This window comes from Microtus pennsylvanicus, chromosome 2 (assembly GCF_037038515.1).
Source record: "Microtus pennsylvanicus isolate mMicPen1 chromosome 2, mMicPen1.hap1, whole genome shotgun sequence".
NCBI classification, from domain to species: Eukaryota; Metazoa; Chordata; class Mammalia; order Rodentia; family Cricetidae; genus Microtus; species Microtus pennsylvanicus.
In genome coordinates, this window is record NC_134580.1 from 92,560,747 (window position 1) to 92,578,358 (window position 17,612).

The 17,612-nt window shown below is 38.4% G+C and overlaps 1 protein-coding gene across 1 annotated transcript in view; it reads right to left on the reverse strand.

Moving 5' to 3' along the window:
* Positions 1 to 16,439, reverse strand: part of Aqr (aquarius intron-binding spliceosomal factor) — an 80,153-nt gene extending 63,714 nt beyond the window's left edge. The window contains exons 1-6 of the mRNA XM_075961738.1: positions 16,173 to 16,439; positions 12,287 to 12,343; positions 10,241 to 10,281; positions 6,817 to 6,852; positions 4,449 to 4,569; positions 491 to 631 (exon numbers count right to left, since the gene is read on the reverse strand). Coding sequence (XP_075817853.1) covers positions 491 to 631; positions 4,449 to 4,569; positions 6,817 to 6,852; positions 10,241 to 10,281; positions 12,287 to 12,343; positions 16,173 to 16,247 — 471 coding nt within the window. The 5' untranslated portion in view covers positions 16,248 to 16,439. The remainder of the gene's footprint in view (positions 1 to 490; positions 632 to 4,448; positions 4,570 to 6,816; positions 6,853 to 10,240; positions 10,282 to 12,286; positions 12,344 to 16,172) is intronic.
* Positions 16,440 to 17,612: the final 1,173 nt, after the last annotated feature.

Genomic DNA, 17,612 nt, shown 5'->3' on the forward strand with positions numbered 1-17,612 from the left:
ATTAATTATAAGTAGCCCTACATGTAGTGATGGGAAGAGAACTCGGGTCCTCTGGAAGAACACCAAAGGCTCTTAACCATGCATCTCTCCAGCCCTTACATGTGTGTCGTTGTGTTCTCCCCACCCCACCCCGCCCCCCGAGACAAGTTTCTCTGTAACTTTGGAGCCTGTCCTGGAACTAGCTCTTGTAGACCAGGCTGGCTTCGAACTTACAGAGATCTGCCTGCTTCAGACTCCCGAGTGCTGGGATTAAAGGCATGAGCCATCACTGACCCTGCCACGTGTCTTACATAGAAAACATGTGTGTTAGATAAATTGCATTTAATAACAGTGCTGATGATGGAGAGCTTATAGATAATCAAAATAATATATTAAGTAGCATGTTTTTAAACAGAAACAAGCATAAAGGTTATGACCCGAGTCAGGTGTCATCTAAACTTACTCTAGAAGAATATGGAAAGTTGCAGAATTGAATGGAAAGTAAACTTACCAAGCTATTGAAGCAATGATCCAGGAAGAGCAGAAGGACGGTCTGTTCATGGAGGGAGAACTCGCCATCAGTCTCAGCCAATGCTGCTTTCAAGATGCACTTAAAAAAGAACGGGAAGTGGTCTGGCTTCTTCTTAAAGGTCTGAAAGAATAGAAGTTCACTTTGAGCCGGGGTGGTGTGGGATGGTGCACACTTTAATCCCAGCACTTGAAAGACAGAGGCAAGTGGGTCTCTGAGTTTCAGGTCAGCCTGGTCTACAGAGTGAGTTCCAAAACAGTCAGAGCTACACAGAGAAACTCTGTCGCAGAAAACTAACAAACAAAAAACTAACAAATAATTCACTTAGAGCTCTTGTTTGCATTTTTCTTTCTTAAAGAAGTGCTGGTGGGGGTTTTAGAAATATATTAACAAAATTAAACCAGCTGGGCAGTGGTGGTGCATGCCTTTAATCCCAGCACTCGGGAGGCAGAGGCAAGCAGATCTTTGTGAGTTTGAGGCAAGCCTGGACTACAAGAGCTAGTTCCAGGATAGGCTCCAAAGCTACAGAGAAACCCTGCCTCAAAAAAGAAAAAAAACAAAATCAAAAAAACAAAATTAAATCATTACATGATTATTGTATATGTGACTAGAGAAGTAATGCATAATGATAGTAAGTCAAATAGAACTTTTTTGACAGGGCTATGAGAGACCTAAAGCTAACAGAATAATGACTTCAATTCTCTTACTTATTCTTATGTACTTAGATAAAGGTTTATTCTCTCACTGAGACAGTGGGGCTGATCTATTGGGAGCTCACCAAGGCCAGCTGGACTGTGACTGAAAAAGCATGGGATAAAACCGGACTCTCTGAACATGGCAGACAATGAGGGCTGATGAGAAGCCAAAGACAATGGCACTGGGTTTTGATCCTACTTCATGTTCTGGCTTTGTGGGAGCCTAGCCAGTATGGATGTTCACCTTCCTAGACCTGGATGGAGGGGGGAGGACCGTGGACTTTCCACAGGGCAGGGAACCCTGACTGCTCTTTGGACTGGAGAGGGAGGGGGAGAGGAGTGGGGAGAGGAGGAGAAGAGTGGGAGGAGGGGGAGGGAAATGGGAGGCTGGGAGGAGGCGGGAATTTCTTTTTTTTTCTTTCAATAAAAAAAAGATGATTTTGGAATATTTTCATTCCTTTAATTTGAACAAAACAACTACATCTTTGAGAAAACCTATAGTTTTCATGCTGTAATTAATCTCTGTTTCTCCTGCTCTATACCAGTTCTTGACACTTAGAATGCAAATAACATAAATATATTCAAGGCCCTGCTACTTATTGCCACGCATAAGTGAAAGAGATGTGTGGCTATTCTAGTTGTTTCCGTTTACTTCTCTAAACCAACCTCTACCAACAGTTCCCATGATACTAATGGCAGTTAAGTCCAAATGACCCTTATCCTCTGTTTCTTTCTCCTTCCAGGACTTTGCATGCTAAGAAAGTGCTCTACCACTGAACTACATCCTAGCTCCTGAGCTGCTTGTTACTGTAGTTAACTTACTGTTACTTCAACAGAAGTTTGTACCTCAAGTTCTGGTCCATTGTTCTTCCCCAACTCACATTATCCTATGCTCATGATTCTAAAGATACATCTTCAGGGGGCTCGAGAGATGGCTCAGGGGTTAAGAGCACTGACTGCTCTTCCAGAGGACCTGGGTTCAATTCCCAGCACCCACATGGCAGCTCACACCTGTGTGTAACTGCAGTTCCAGGGAATCTGACACCTTCACACCAGTGCACATAAAACAAAGGTTTTTTTTTCCGTTTTGTTTTTAAAAAGGTACATCTTCATTTCTGATCTCCTTATCACCTAATCTTTACATTTATCTGTTTTACTACCAGATTAAAAAGGTAACTTAAACTCTAACATTTAAACTAAAAAAGTCCAGTTTCTTCAATTCCTCTATTCCTTTACAGTAAATGGTTCCATCACCTATTTTCAGTTGCATAAGTTTGGTACGTTATTGAAAATTAGTACACTTCCTTAATGCTACTTCAATTATCAAACCCAATCAGTTTATTATTTTTAAATCTTGTATGTCCTCTGAATCTATGACAGTAGCATTTTATCCATATTGTTTTTCTTCGATTTCAGTTACCTGTACCGTCTACACTCTAAAATTATTAAAGGGAAAATTCTAGAAAGAAACAATTCATTTATTTTCAACAATACACTGTCCTAAGGAATATGATGAACCAGTGCTCCTGTGGCCTGGACTGACCACACCCTGGCCCACAGTCTACATAACCTATGTGCCCACTAGACACTCTGCCTTCTCAGTGAGCAGACTGATTTCACTTAACCCTTATTTTCTGTAATAATCACTACACATTACAAAAGTGATCCTGACAATTTAAGACTAGTATAGAATAATTCTATTTTATTAGTCACTGTTGAACTCTTACACTGCCCAATTTATAGATGGAACTTTATCCTAATTACTCCATAGGAAAGTGTGTATGTATAGAGAAATAATGTGTGTGTATATATGTATGTATGTGTGTATATATATAAAGAGATATGTGTGCATAAATATACACATATAAATTTATATACTACTCTATAGGAATGTGTGTGTGTAGAGGAAGAATTGTGTGTATATATGTATATATATATATATATATATAAAGAGATGTGTGATATATATACATATATATTTATATGCTACTCCATAGAAAAGTATGTGTGTGTGTATATAGAGAGGGAGAGAGATATGAGTTCATATATATATATATATATGCTACTCCATAGTAAAGTGTGTGTGCGTATGTGTTTATAGGTACTGTCATCTGAAGTGATATTTACTAGGGTTCTAAAATGCATTTTTGTGCAAAACAGAGGAATTCCTGCCCTGTTATTCCTTTATTTCAAACTCTAATCACTAAAGTGGTCTCTATATTTTATCAATTGGCGAAATTACTATCTGGCTTAAAAAAATTCTCTCTTCCTTTCTATAATCATTTGAAGCAATTTCCTGAGATCCCTAGGATATCTTGTAACACCTTAGGTTAACCTGTAAGCCCTACCTGCCCAAGAACCAGGTAACTTCCTGGGATTCTGGGAGCTGTAGTTCTTAGAAAACAACAGCAAAAGCCTTAGGGGAAAGTATGGCGACTGTATGGGTTTGTCATTAAGTAGCTCTGCAACATGTGTCTAGGGGCCAATCAGATGGAAGTCCCGCAAATGGTCCTGACCAAAGTCTATCTTGGTCAGTATTTAATATTTAAAAAAAGCTTGTTTCCAACTTGGCTCAAAATGATTAAACTGGTTTTTTTCTGGCAAATCTCAGGAGCCATAGTTTAACCTGAGCTCAAATGTGCCCTGGGATACAGTCAGTATTTGAGAGAAATGCCCATGTTTTAATCTTAACAATTCTAACTAACTTAATCTTAAACAATTCCTCACTTCGGAAACCACTTCATCGAAATAGATGACAACTACTATTTTTTTCTTCATTAAAAAAGAAAATCTACATTCCGAGTTAGACTCTGTTGAGCCGTAAAAGAAACGGTTAGCTCATTAGTAATTTCCACATGGCAAAAGAAGTCCCAGGCTGGAAAGGAGGTAAGGAGACTAAACTGAAAATACAGCGCAGCACACATCAGCTTTCACACATCATCTCCTAGAGCTCCCAATACAACTTGTGCTTTGCCAGCTCCAAATGTCATTCCCTGTTTCAATCACACAGAAAAACAACTCTACATTCTTATTATTTAAGTCCTAGAAAACCAGCTGCAAGTACTACAATCAGAAGAAAACTAAGAGGACCTCTCAAACATCCATTCTTTGTCTCCTGGTGCTTTACTATTGGGTGATCTCCCACCCTAAGCTTAGGGATAGCTGCTATCAGGAAGATTCTGCTACTCTGTAATGCTTAAGGGGGCCAGAGTGAGAGCTGTGAAATAACTCAATTTTGTGTTTACCTCCCAGGCTGGGACATTTTCTCTGAACTTCTCATTCACCATACAGCAGATGGACATTAAATAGGCCTTGCTGGAAACTTCTGGAGAATAATTCATCCAGAGGTAATTTTCAAGATATTGACTGGAAAGAGATAAAAAGTTGCACAGAATATTTCATTAGTAATCACAGGCATTGTACTGCATACGGCACCTGAAAAGAGGATTATTTCTACATCTTTCACAGGGTTCCCTGTACTCCGCACCGGTGCTTCTTCTGTAACCTTACATCTAGAAACCATGGCTCCACGAATGACAGACTGCACTCCTAAGCAAGAACATGTCAACGGATGGTTATGTTCGAATCTTTATTGGTAACTTGAGTAAATTTAGAATCACCTAAGAGACATACGTCTTGGTGTGTCTGTGAGAATGTTCACAGAGACATCTTGGACTGAATGAAAAAAGAAAAAGTACAAAGTGTGTTGAGCACCAGTCCTCACTTCCCCGTTTCCTGACAGTGGAGGCAATGATGACCAGAACTACAGCTGCTTTTACCTCCATGCCTCCTCTACCAAGAGTGAAAAACTGTACCTTCATCTGTGAGTCAAACCAAACCCTTCCTTTCTAAATGGCATGACAAGTACTTTGTCATGGTAACAAGAGAATCCACTCATCAACCAACTCTGAATACTCCCTAACCTGAAGGCTCACACAAGTGAAAGTAAAAGCACTCCACAAATATTAACTATAAACTAAAATGACTTATAACACGTTGTCAAAAAGAGGCTTCATAAAGCATAATTTAAAAGGTAATTCGCTGGGCGGTGGTGATGCACACCTTTAATCCCAGCACTCAGGAGAGGCAGGCAGATCTCTGTGAGTTCAAGGCCAGCCTGGTTTAAAAGAGCTAGTTCCAGGACAGGCTCCAAAGCTATAGAGAAGCCCTGTCTTGAAAAACAAAACAACAGCCGGGCGGTGGTGGCGCACGCCTTTAATCCCAGCACTCGGGAGGCAGAGGCAGGCGGATCTCTGTGAGTTCGAGACCAGCCTGGTCTACAGAGCTAGTTCCAGGACAGGCTCCAAAAACCACAGAGAAACCCTGTCTCAAAAAACCAAAAAAAAGAAAAACAAAACAACAAACAAACAAACAACAAAACCCAAAAAGGTAATTCAGTTTCCAAGTTAATTGACATTTTCCCCTCTCGGTACTAAAATTCTTACCATAGTCTTATGGATAGATGTATTTCTGACTTTCCAAATGTAAGTTAGACAGTGCTTTGAGCTTTGGCATCAGACACAGATATCCCACCTCTACCAACCACTTAATTACACCATTTTGAAAACACCTGTGACCTCTGTTTGTCCAGCAATTAGAGGATAATGCCTCAATTTCAGAGTGACTATGAGTGATGTGTATATAAAACATTTAGCACTGTTCAGCTTAAGACATGTTCACAAGCATGCTGAACAGCACTTCTGTTTTCGTTTTTACATGCTAGCCAACCCTAGATATAGCCTATCTTCTTACACCTTCATAATCAAAAGTTGTATGTAAGCAAGGCATGGTGGCGCACACTTTTAATCTTAGCACTCAGGAATAGAGGCTGGCGAATCTGAGTTCTAGGTAAGCTTGGTCTATAAAGTGAGTTCCAGGACAGCCAAAAGTACACAGAGAGATTCTCTCTTTCTCTGTCTTTCTGTCTGTCTCTCTAAGACAGGATTTCTCTGTATAGCTTTGACTGTTTTGGAATTCAGTCTGTAGATCAGGCTGTCTTGAACTCATAGGTCCATCCAGCCTCTGCTTCCAAAATGCTGGGATTAAAGACACCATAGCTTGGAGAGAGCTTTTCTCAAAAAAAACAAAACAAAACAAAAAACCAAAACAAATAAACAAAAAAGCCAAACCTGTTCTTGGGCTAGGGATATGGGTTAGAGATATGGCACATGCTGAACATGAGTAATGTTTAGCAATCTGGAAAAAGGTTACATTTTCTAGGGTTTGAAACATTTACATAGCAGTAGGTAGGTTTGAACAATGGTGTCTTACTTATTCACAAAATTTCAGCTGAGAAGGAAGTTCCAGAGTAAATCCTGATTTATTCCCACAGACCACGTGTAACTAGTGAAGACCATCTCAAAATAAAAGTTACCCTGATAATAGGGTTATCTCTCAAAACAAAAAAAAAAAAAATCAAATTAGACCATCACAAAAATATAAATAGTCATGAATTTAGATTTTATTTGCTATTGGGAATCAAACCACAGCCTTTTACGTGCTAAATGCAACCTGAATCCATGAGCTCTTCCTGAAGGCTGCAGAAGTATTTTCGTTGCTGCAAAGGGAGCCTTTACTCACAGGCCATCCTCCACGCAATGCCTTTTCACTCACCTAAATTCCAACAGCATTATTTTCCTGATGGCAAACCTAAAAACATAAAAAGAACCAACTTTGAAATAGAAAACAGAAACATTTCAGAGATCCCAATCCTCATTCATTTGGAATCTTTTGTAATCAAATTAAATGATGCATCAGATTTTATAACATCAGATCACAAAGGCCAAAAGAGTGCACAGGTCAACTTCACAAGCACTAATGCTCTCATCTCACAGATATAGCTACCAATGTCCCAGATGCAGAAATCAGATGTCCCACACACTTCTGAGTCTTCACTGTGGGGAATACTAGGTATCTCTCTCTCTATTATACTCTTCTTTATAATAGAAGTATGTGGCTTTACATGGATAAATGAAGCTTTACAAAGTACTGCTCCAGAGGCTGATTTTATTTTTATTATTTTCTAATATTAGGAATAAAGTACCAACACCAGAACACTGCCAGTAGGTGGTAGTTCAGATTTGAAAATTAGATTTATAACTCCCTAGGAGACTCTTACCCTGCCAAAATCCTATTCTACTGTATTCTGATTGCTTAAACAGTTTTACCAACTACACTGTCACAAAACATTAGCAAGGATGAAATGAATGCTTTTACTGTACAAAGGCAAAAAGCTGGAGGAACAATGAGAAAACATTAGCTTCTACAGTTCGGGAAGGCTACAGAGCAGATGTGACACCTTAAGAGACATACTCCGGAGCGGCAGCTTAACTAAAGGTGTATGTATAAGAGAGGAAAACCACCCTAGGCAATAGATACCAGATCGGAAGAGTTTTGGGGATAGAAAAAGCTACAAATAATAATCACAAATATAAATACCAAGAAGGGTTTGTATTTTTCTAAATTACCAATATGGACCGACAACATACAGTAAGCATGACACTGTGCTCAAAACAACACACATTTCATATGTTCATCCACAGTTGGACAATGGTGTATAACAAACTAGGTCCATTGATGCCATTGGCGATCACATGCAGCTGATAAAGAAACGGTAGGCAGACATGGAAATTGTTTTATTACCGTACATCCTTCCAGGATGTAGTTGTACTAAAACATGGAGTTTGGAGTTGTACAGCACCCTCACAACCACATCTGAAAACTATATAAAGAAAACAATTTATTTTCAAATGCTAAAAAGGGCTCTGTCATATGAATGTGTGATCCGCATGTGTGGGCACACATACAGTGTACGTGGAGGTCAGGAGACAACTTTATGGAGTTGGTTCCAGGGATTGAGCTTAAGCCTCCAGGTCTGTGTGGCAAGTGTTTTACCTGGTGAGGCATCAGCCTGGCCCAAGTCTGTTGATTTAAAGTTAAAAAAATCAAAAAGCAAGACTATAGCAATTATTTTTCATTTATTTTTCACTTATGAATTAAGATGTTAAAGGAAGAAATAAACAGTGTCTTCTAGAGTACTGACAAAATTCAAGTTTTCTTTGTGGAAATATAATCTAAAGGGTATACTATATCCTGTCAGTGTCACGATTCAAAATAAAAGCTTGTAAGTTTCAAATAAAGATAAATACAAAGTGGCAAAATAAAGTATTTGTTAAGTTATTTTTATTTTTCCACCACAAAACCTACCTGGTGGATTCATAACAGGATTAAGAATAATGCCAAAGGGTATAAATTAATAGATCTAGAAGAAAATGGATGTTATTCCTATTAAAGAACAAAGTATTGGATAAGAGCTAAGGAAATAGGTCAGTGCCTCAACTACTAGGCAATACCTAAAAGCAAGCTCCTCAACCATACGCAGGAATTGCAGGAATAGTACCTCAAAGTTTGGGGTTGGGGAAACGCACTCTGTATGCAACACACTTAGAGCAAAGCCAGCACACAGCAAACACTCAAGCAGTAATGACTCCTGCTCTAAACAGAAGTTGCATAAAAATATAGTAAGAGAAGCTTTCCAATCTGACACTGCAAGAAAGAGCAAAAAACGAATGAATTGTGCAATAAAGCATGCAAACCATGTGACTAGGCAAAGGCTTTTAAGATTAATTTTGAGATCTCAGAAAAATCTATTTTTAGATAAGAATAGTAAGACCTGAATAACTGATGAGTACTACGATATTCAAAGGTTCTTATGACTATAAGCAGTCTATTTTGGCAGTGCATTATAACCATTAATAAAATTACATTACATCGAGCATTCCCTAGATACTGAAGATGACACATTGCTCAGCAAAATAATGTCTTCAGGCACTAGTCTAAAACCCTGTTCATTTAAAGATTTAAATATATTTTGTGATTTATGTCATAAAAAATTCTAAACAGGATCACAAACAACCCATTAAAACCACTGCCCTACTTTGACACTGCCTTATTTTTGCTTTCAAATTATTTAGTGAAATTTACTTTTTTAAGACTTAAACACATAAAAAAATAAAAAAAAACAAGCAAAAAATTCTACAAAATTTGAGCATGCATGGTGGCACACAAGTGTAACCCCAACACTTAGGAGCCAAGACAGCAGGATCACAAGTTCAAGGCCAGCCTTGTGCTCTGCGAGACTTTATCTAAAAACCAATTATAAAATTACAACATTTAGACACTATCTTTTAACAATAATAACTGGGGCCGGGCAGTGGTGGCATACGCCTTTAATCCCAACATTCAAATGGCAGAAGCAGGCAGATCCCTGTAAATTTGAGGCCAGCCTGGTCTATAGAGCGAATTCCAGAACAGACTCTAAAGCTACAGAAAAACCCTGTCTTAATAAACAAAAACAAACAAAAAATTAACAGGGCATAAATATCTACAAGTAAATATGTGGAAAGATGACCAATCTACATGGTTAATTTTTTTTCAAGCCTCCCATGAGCGAATGCAGTGTCTAAACCCTTCTGTGTGAGGTGGGGCAGGGAAGATAGAAACCCCACACAAAGCTGAAGACACTGTGAACAGGAACAGGAAAGAAAGGCTTAATCACTCCTTTATATATACAATTAAAAAATAACTAATTATGCCTTGGTTTTATGCAGTGTATACATAATAATTATTTTGAATTTATATCTTAGTTTTATAATTTTAAGAGTGTTTTTCAGAAGATTTATTAGAAATAATAAGAAAATTATTAGTGAACTTGAAATAAATCTATGCTCTATCTATCTATCTATCTATCTATCTATCTATCTATCTATCTATCTATCTATCTATCTATCTATCTTGGTCCTTTAAAAACCAAATTAACTGTGTGGGGTTTAATCCCTCTGATTGAACCCTGAACGAGAAGACACAGAAGTAATAGATGACTCATAAATACCAGCATAGAAACATTCTTGCCATCAACACCCCAATGAGCAGTACAGAAAATAAAAAGATCCGTTGCAAGCTAAGAGCAGAACCAGACACTCAGACACATTCCACATGGTCTACATAATCCCAAGGTACCACAATTATTCATTCGTACCTTGATTTGACGATCTCTTTTTCATATATCTCTTCAATTACCTGTTCCAAAAGTATAAAAATGTTTAATGTATCAAGCACCTTGCTTTTCAATCTAAACTGGCAGCTTCCAATTACTGACTCAATTATTTATTATAAAATAATTTGCTTTAAGAAAGATCAAATATTTAAATAATTAGAGACTTTTTAGCAATGACATTATTTCTCAAATATAAAGTAAAAGAAAGTAAACTAGAGAAATAATAAAATCCATCCACATAAATACACAGCTCTAAAATACTCTTTAAACAGGATGTGTTTATAACATTTCTAGAGAAACAAACCTTATAGAGTCATGTTTTCAAAACTTAATTTTAAATGATTTTAGATGCTATTAGACTCTAAAAGTCATAACAGCTTCTCCCAAATCAGCTGGAAAGTAAGTTAAAAGAGTGAGGGCATTATAGAAACAAATGGTAACTGCTACATCCTACTATCCAAATGATACGATAATAGCACAATAGCCAGGTACATAGAAGTCAGGCTCTGGAGTTCTAAGTTCTGCCTCAAACCATCACTATTGGAGGCTGTGGCCCTACCACAAGTGCCTGACCTGTCTAATGTCAGTTTCTTCATCTGATAAAAGGACCAGAAATAATGACCACTATAAAAGGTTGCATGAATAAGACAGGGCATGCAAATGTCTACTACAACTCTGAAATGTGGTCAACTTTGAGCTACAGTCACCATAGAAACACAGTTCAGTTGTTAAGGGTAGTAAAGAGCGTTTTGATGCCGGTGTACTGCTGTGTTACTGTTAATGTTCCTTATATGCTCAAAGTGTATATATCAAATGTTTGTGGGCAGAGGATGAGAGGCGATGGGGTAAGTCTAGTCTGAACTAGGTAGAATTCTCTATCACTATTTTTTATGAAAATTAAATTATGAGTTTTAACTATAAACAAATAGTAAAATTATTCTGAATGGGCATATATAATTTCACCTAGAACTATCTAACATAAAGTAAAATGACTGAGATATGAATTTGAATCTCAAGAAAAGCTTAATGTAACTAGATCCAATTCAATCAATCTGGTAGTAACGGCATGGTATTTGTTATTAACGGAAAATTACTCTAAAGACTCCTGATGCTAACACACAAAAGTAAAAATAAACAAACACCATGTATTGAGATCAGGTTACTCTGTCGATGATTAAAATTAAATCATGTGCTCTGTATCCATGAATATCTTCCTGAGTAAAATATGACTACTAGTAAAACAAAAATACATGTACAAATAAAATGTTGAACCTCAAATGATGCAGTACGATTTTATGTTAAGTGTGGCTTTAACAAAGCCACCTGAAGCATCACAACTCAATCCACACAGTCAGAGATTAAGGCCTGAGTCGTCATCACTTGTTTTGTGCTTTGCAGTGTCAGCATACACTCCACGGGCAGGCTTGGCATTTTAGGACACTTCCAAGAAGAACCCTCCAGTTAGCTGGCATGTAGCTCATTTTTTTTTTTTGACAATTGCTTTGATGACACTGTAAGTCCCCTGCAGGGTGCTGTCTTTAGTCATCTACTCTAGACAAGACAGTGTCCACTCTCTCCTTCCTTAAGACTCCTTTGCCATAGTCTAGCAATCTGAAATCGTCGGGAAACTAAAGATTCTATTTTTAATGAACAGCCAAAACTTTCATATAAATTTTTCCATATTTACAAAAATATTTGTTGCATGCTCATCTGTAATAATAAAATATTTAAAATAATCTAAGAATCCACAGTGGGGAAATCATTACACAGACATATTTCTGGAAAGGATTAAAGGAAATAAAAGAAAGTGATAGCATTAATATTATCTCTAGTTAATGAATTTTATGTTATTATGCATAACTTCTAAAGACTCTAAAATTTCTAACATAAGCAATTATTAGTTTGATAATGAAAAACAGTATTTTCAACTTCAAAAAATGTACTGAAAGCTTTTGTTGAATTAATCCTTAAAAGTAAATATCAAAAGTATAACTGTGTGCAAGTATGTTGTAAGAGAAAACTACTTACTTTTATATCAAAAGGTGATTTCTTCTTGATGTGAGGAGCCCAGTATTTACATGCTAACTGCAAAAATATTCAAACAAACAGTAGAAACATTAAATTCCAGATCCACACCACTGAACCACTTAGACAGGTCACTCAATGCAAAGCTGTTGTTTCTTAACAAAGCAGATGTAGGATTAGGGCACTGGGCAGTTTTAAAGGTACCATATAAGTATACAATTTAGATATCATCCTTGGCCCCAACACAATAACTAACAGATTCCAACAGATTCATCTCTTTTCTGAAACCCCTGGCAAACGGTATGGTTTGTTTATAATCAAAGTAAAAATGTTTTTGGATTATTCATAAAGAAATCCAAGGGCTCAAAAGATTTAGTTAGCTGCCTATGATTAGTTAGTCAACAGCTGGGTAAGTATTAAAAACCAGTTCCAAAATCTTCAGGAAAGTTGATATGTAAAGAAATAAACCTTTAAATGATTACTATATGCCCAGACATAAGTAGACCAAATCTTTAAGAAACTACAGTATAAAGGCTAGTTATTCAGAGGATATAAAAGTTGGTGTTTTATATTTAGTAGGTTAAATTTCACATAGAAATTTGAATACAGATACATAATCTCTCCAGAAATTGAAATGGACTGTACACATGTCAAGAACTGTGGACTAGGAGTGGAGAAATGGCTCAGCAATTAAGAGCACTTACTTGGTCTTTCAGAGGACCTGGGTTTCAACCCGATTAACATGCTGGGTGTCTTACAACTCCCTCCAACTCCCATTCTGGGGGATCTGAGGGCCTCTTCTGTTCTCCATAGGTCACCACACATACACACACACACACACACACACACACACACACACACGCGCGCGCACGCACGCATGCACGCACACACAACACTTCACCCGGCACATAAAAATAAAAATTAAAAACCTGAACACTTCATACTGATTTTTTTTAAAACCGAATAAAATCCTTTTAAAAAATGGAAACTCGTCAGGTGGTGGTGGAGCACGCCTTTAATCCCAACACTAGGGAGGCAGAGGCAGGTGGATCTCTGTGAGTTCGAGGACAGTCTGGCCTAAAGAGCAAGTTCCAGGGCAACTAGGGCTGTTACACAGAGAAACCCTGCCTCAAAAAACACAAACAAGGAAGAAACTCTAGCAAGCACAAAGATTCAATAGATTTATGAGGAGGTAACTGCATTGTCTTGCATACTGGTGGTACTTAAATGTCTGCTATATAGATAGACAAATACACATATGAAAAGATAAATGAACAGGTGCTGGAGAGATGGCTCAGAGGTTAAAGCCTGGCTGCTCTTCCAGAGGTCCTGAGTTCAACTCCCAGCAACCACATGGTGGCTCACAGCCATCTGTAATGAGATCAGGTGCCCTCTTGTGGTGTGCAGGCATACATGGAGGCAGAATGTTGTGTACATAATAAATAATAATAAAAAAAAAGGTAAAGGAACAAATGAAGCCAAGGCTGAACTCTCCACTCTCAACTTAGTACAACCAGGACAGCACAAACTGCTCAGGAGAAACATCACAAGAAGATATAAGGGAAAGTAAATAGAGAAAATAATAATAATAATGATGATGATGATGATGATGATGATGATGCAAGGTCACAGAGTCAGAACTTAGCTATGCTTTAACTTCTTGATCATTTGTTTAATACACAAGACAGAAGAACCCTTCCTGGGCAGGTATCAGAGGCCCAGAAATCAACTCACAGAAGAGGTCATGCATCTAACCCCGAAACATCACTTACCCATGGCAGATTTCCACACTTTGAGGTCACCCCTTTGGCAAAACCCTTAGACAAATACAAGCAATTTAAATTATGTCTTCAAATCACTTCCTTCACATTTCTACTCTGGCATTTTGCATATTAAACTTTCAGTTTCTCCAGATCTTCTTCCAAAGATCACAGACTGATGCAAGGATAACCTTTCTTTGCAACTTAGACAAATAGCACATGGCAAGTCCCAGACATTAATTCTTGTTATCATTACCACTCAATCCTCCTTCTTCTCAATACTTCTCAATGACTGCATCCATCTGTTCATGGACTGACTTGTCCACTTATTCCAAATACATATTAAACACGCTCCACGTGTCTAATATAATGCAGGTGTCCAGGAGTACATGGAGAATAAACAACTGGTTTCTAGCTCAACTCTCACAACCGAACACATGACAGACTAATATGATGCTTATAAATAAATGATTTTCTCCAGACACCCCATTCCATCCTACAGTTTCAATTTGGTATCTGAGTTAATATCAATATGCTTTATCCTCATATTCAAGAGCTCTTTCAATATATACAACTAAATGCATATCATAGTTAACATAGTCAAGACTGTACTTTTGATATGCCAAAGCAACCAACCTTTTCCATCTCAGTATATGCCAAAACATCCACGCAGCTGTTCAAGGCATTCTTAATTAATATCTTTCCTCCACAATCTATGACCAAGTCAAACTGTGTCAACTTGAGACCATAACCAGCCTTTTAACTTGAACAGCTGAGGCTCTCCAATCTCTCATATATACTGTATACTAACACTATCGCTATCCCTAGAACTACTTTTGCTCCCTTATCCCCACCTAATATCCCTATTTTGGTAAGGCGATATTCTAACAATACCATTCACCAGGTTGCAATGCAAAGCCATTGGATATAGAAGAAAATCCAAACCTATTTGTCCTCTCAAATTGTACATGAGCTAGTCCCCGTATATGGCCTCATACTCCTACTGGTAATTCTCTGCCTTTTTCTTTGTTTGGTTTCGGCTGTTGATATTTGGGACAGGGTCTCACATACTCTATGCTGGCCTTGAACTTGTGATGTAGACAAGGCTGGCCTTGAACTCCCATTCCTCTGGTCTTCACCTCTCACTTGTAGGGAATTAAAGGAATGTACTGTCACTCCTAATCCATTTTCCCTCTCAGTTCATATATTCCAGCCACTGTAGCTCTCTTTACATTCAAACTTCACGACATCAGCACTTGACAATGCCCGCACTGTTTCCTTGTTCTCTCTCAAGTTAGCACTGAACTTTAATGGAGTTTAGGATGTCAGGAATAGCCTCTCTGATGTGATGTAAAGAAAACAGGTTAAATCGGGGTTCGGAAGAGCGGGAACAATGTCTAGAAAGTCAGATAGAAGTTACCATGGCGCATTTAAGTCACTGAAGCTTATAGTGGCGAAAGCTCAAAGTGAGAACGGGAGGGGCATGAGCAAGGACACTTTAAGTGAAAGCACAGCACTTTCAAAGCTTTCAGTCATTATCCCTGGGGCAATCAAAACCGTTGCTGAGGCAGCTTTACCCCCAAGTGCACTCTGAAGCAACCTGAAGAACGGACTGCAGGAGAACAGTAGGAAATATGTCAGATCAGGAAGCCTTAGAGAGGAGGGGGAGAGAGGTCCAGAAACTGACAAGTTAGCACGTCGTCACGCAAGGGCTAAGTGAATGAATCAAACAGCTTCTAGGATTCTGCCCTGACAAATCTGCTGAGACGGGAGAGAAGCGGGTGGGCTTAAAAACTTCCGCACTTACTCATGAACCTACTAAAGAATAATTTCTAAAGAACTAACATGAGCGGGAAAGATTGAAGGCCCAGGATTGGTTTTGCTGTCTCCAAATCAAAGCTCCAGAAATAATTAACGTTCATAGACGGATCTACTTGTAGAGGAGGTCTTGTCAAATTAACAAAATTCTATTCAAACACAAGTTTTGCAGTCTTTTTTCTGTCAACGTGGAGCGGACTCTTTCTGCGTGGCATTTCCAATATTTAACTAGTAACGGGCACGTACACGAGAAATCAAAGACCTGGCCATGCTTCCTCCCCGCTCACACAGGCAGACCCGCCGGGGCTCACCTGGGTGACGAACTCCGCATTGATCTGGGACACCGTGGGGGCCACGATTTTCTTGGGCTGCGCAGGGGCCGCCATCGCACCAGTCGCCTGCGGCTCCGGTGCAGACCAGAGACCCGCGCTCGCAGTGGGGACGCCAGAAAGCTTTCAAGCAGCCGTCGTGATGTCTAGCCCCGAGCTGCAGAAAGCGCCCGGCCAGGACACTCTGGGCTCTCACAGTTCCTCTGGGAACCTGCGAGAGAATCCCGGCGTTCCCCCGGAAGCAGAACTAGTAGGCCCGGAAGTTAGGGCAAGCGTTAAGCCCTAGCTAGAAAGCCAACTGCTTTTACCTGTTTCTTTATCGCCCCCTAATGGAAGGTGGAGAGATAACACCCAGCGTGCGGAATTAGGGTAACAGGGACCAGCCTGATAAATAGTGTTGGACACGGTTAGTAAAGGTAGGAATTGGAAGAATAGGATTTTGGGGTTTTTTGGATGCTAAAGAAAGACGTAGTATAAAAACCATACTCATTCAAGGCATTCTGCGGCCTTAACAGCTGTCTAGAAGTATTGATTGTCATTCAATAAACACAGAGTGTAAAACTTGATACATTTTGAAATGGTTGTGTATCTTTTAAAGCATCACCAAAATCATGACAATGAAATTGTCCAATGCCCTCAAAAGTTACTATGTGCCATTGGGCTCTCAACCTTACATCACATCTCATTCAGCCTTCTGTCAATACTGATCCTCTGTGTCACTGTTCATTAGAGAATTTTATTTAAGTTTTATGTAAATTTTTTTGGGAAAAGAGACTATTGTACATAAATTTTAGAATATGCTGTTTTCTTTGTTCACCCAAAATTATTTTGAGATGCATCTGTGTTGTTGCTCGTATCAGTCACTGATCCAATTTTATTGCTAAATAAATTAATTTTTTTCAGACAGCATAGTTCATGAATTTAGTAATCTGTTGCTAGATATTGAAATTGCTGCTAGTTCTAGACTGCCATAAACAAATCCTCTACAAGCGATTCTTAGCCATTATGGAGAGACATATTTCCTCTGAAGTAACACACTAGATGGTTAAGTCCTATGATAAGTGTGTTTGTTCATCTTTTTAAGAGGCTTCTGTCTTTCCAAAGTAGCTGTACCACACTAACATTTGAGACTTGTGTTGTCTTCTTTTTCCCACCAGCATTTAAAATGAATAGTGTTAAATTTTTTCAGCCATTTAAATTGGTATGTGGTACATCACATTATGGTTTTAATTCATGTTTCTCTAACGACTAGTAATGTTGAGTATCCTTTTGTGTGTGTTGTGCATATATACTCACTAGGGAAATACCTGTTCTAAACTTTCATCTAGTTTTTATTCAGTCACTTATTGTATAATCCTCACATTTGCACACACCTACTATTTACAAATTCATACACACGTTAAATGACTACTTCTAGTAAGT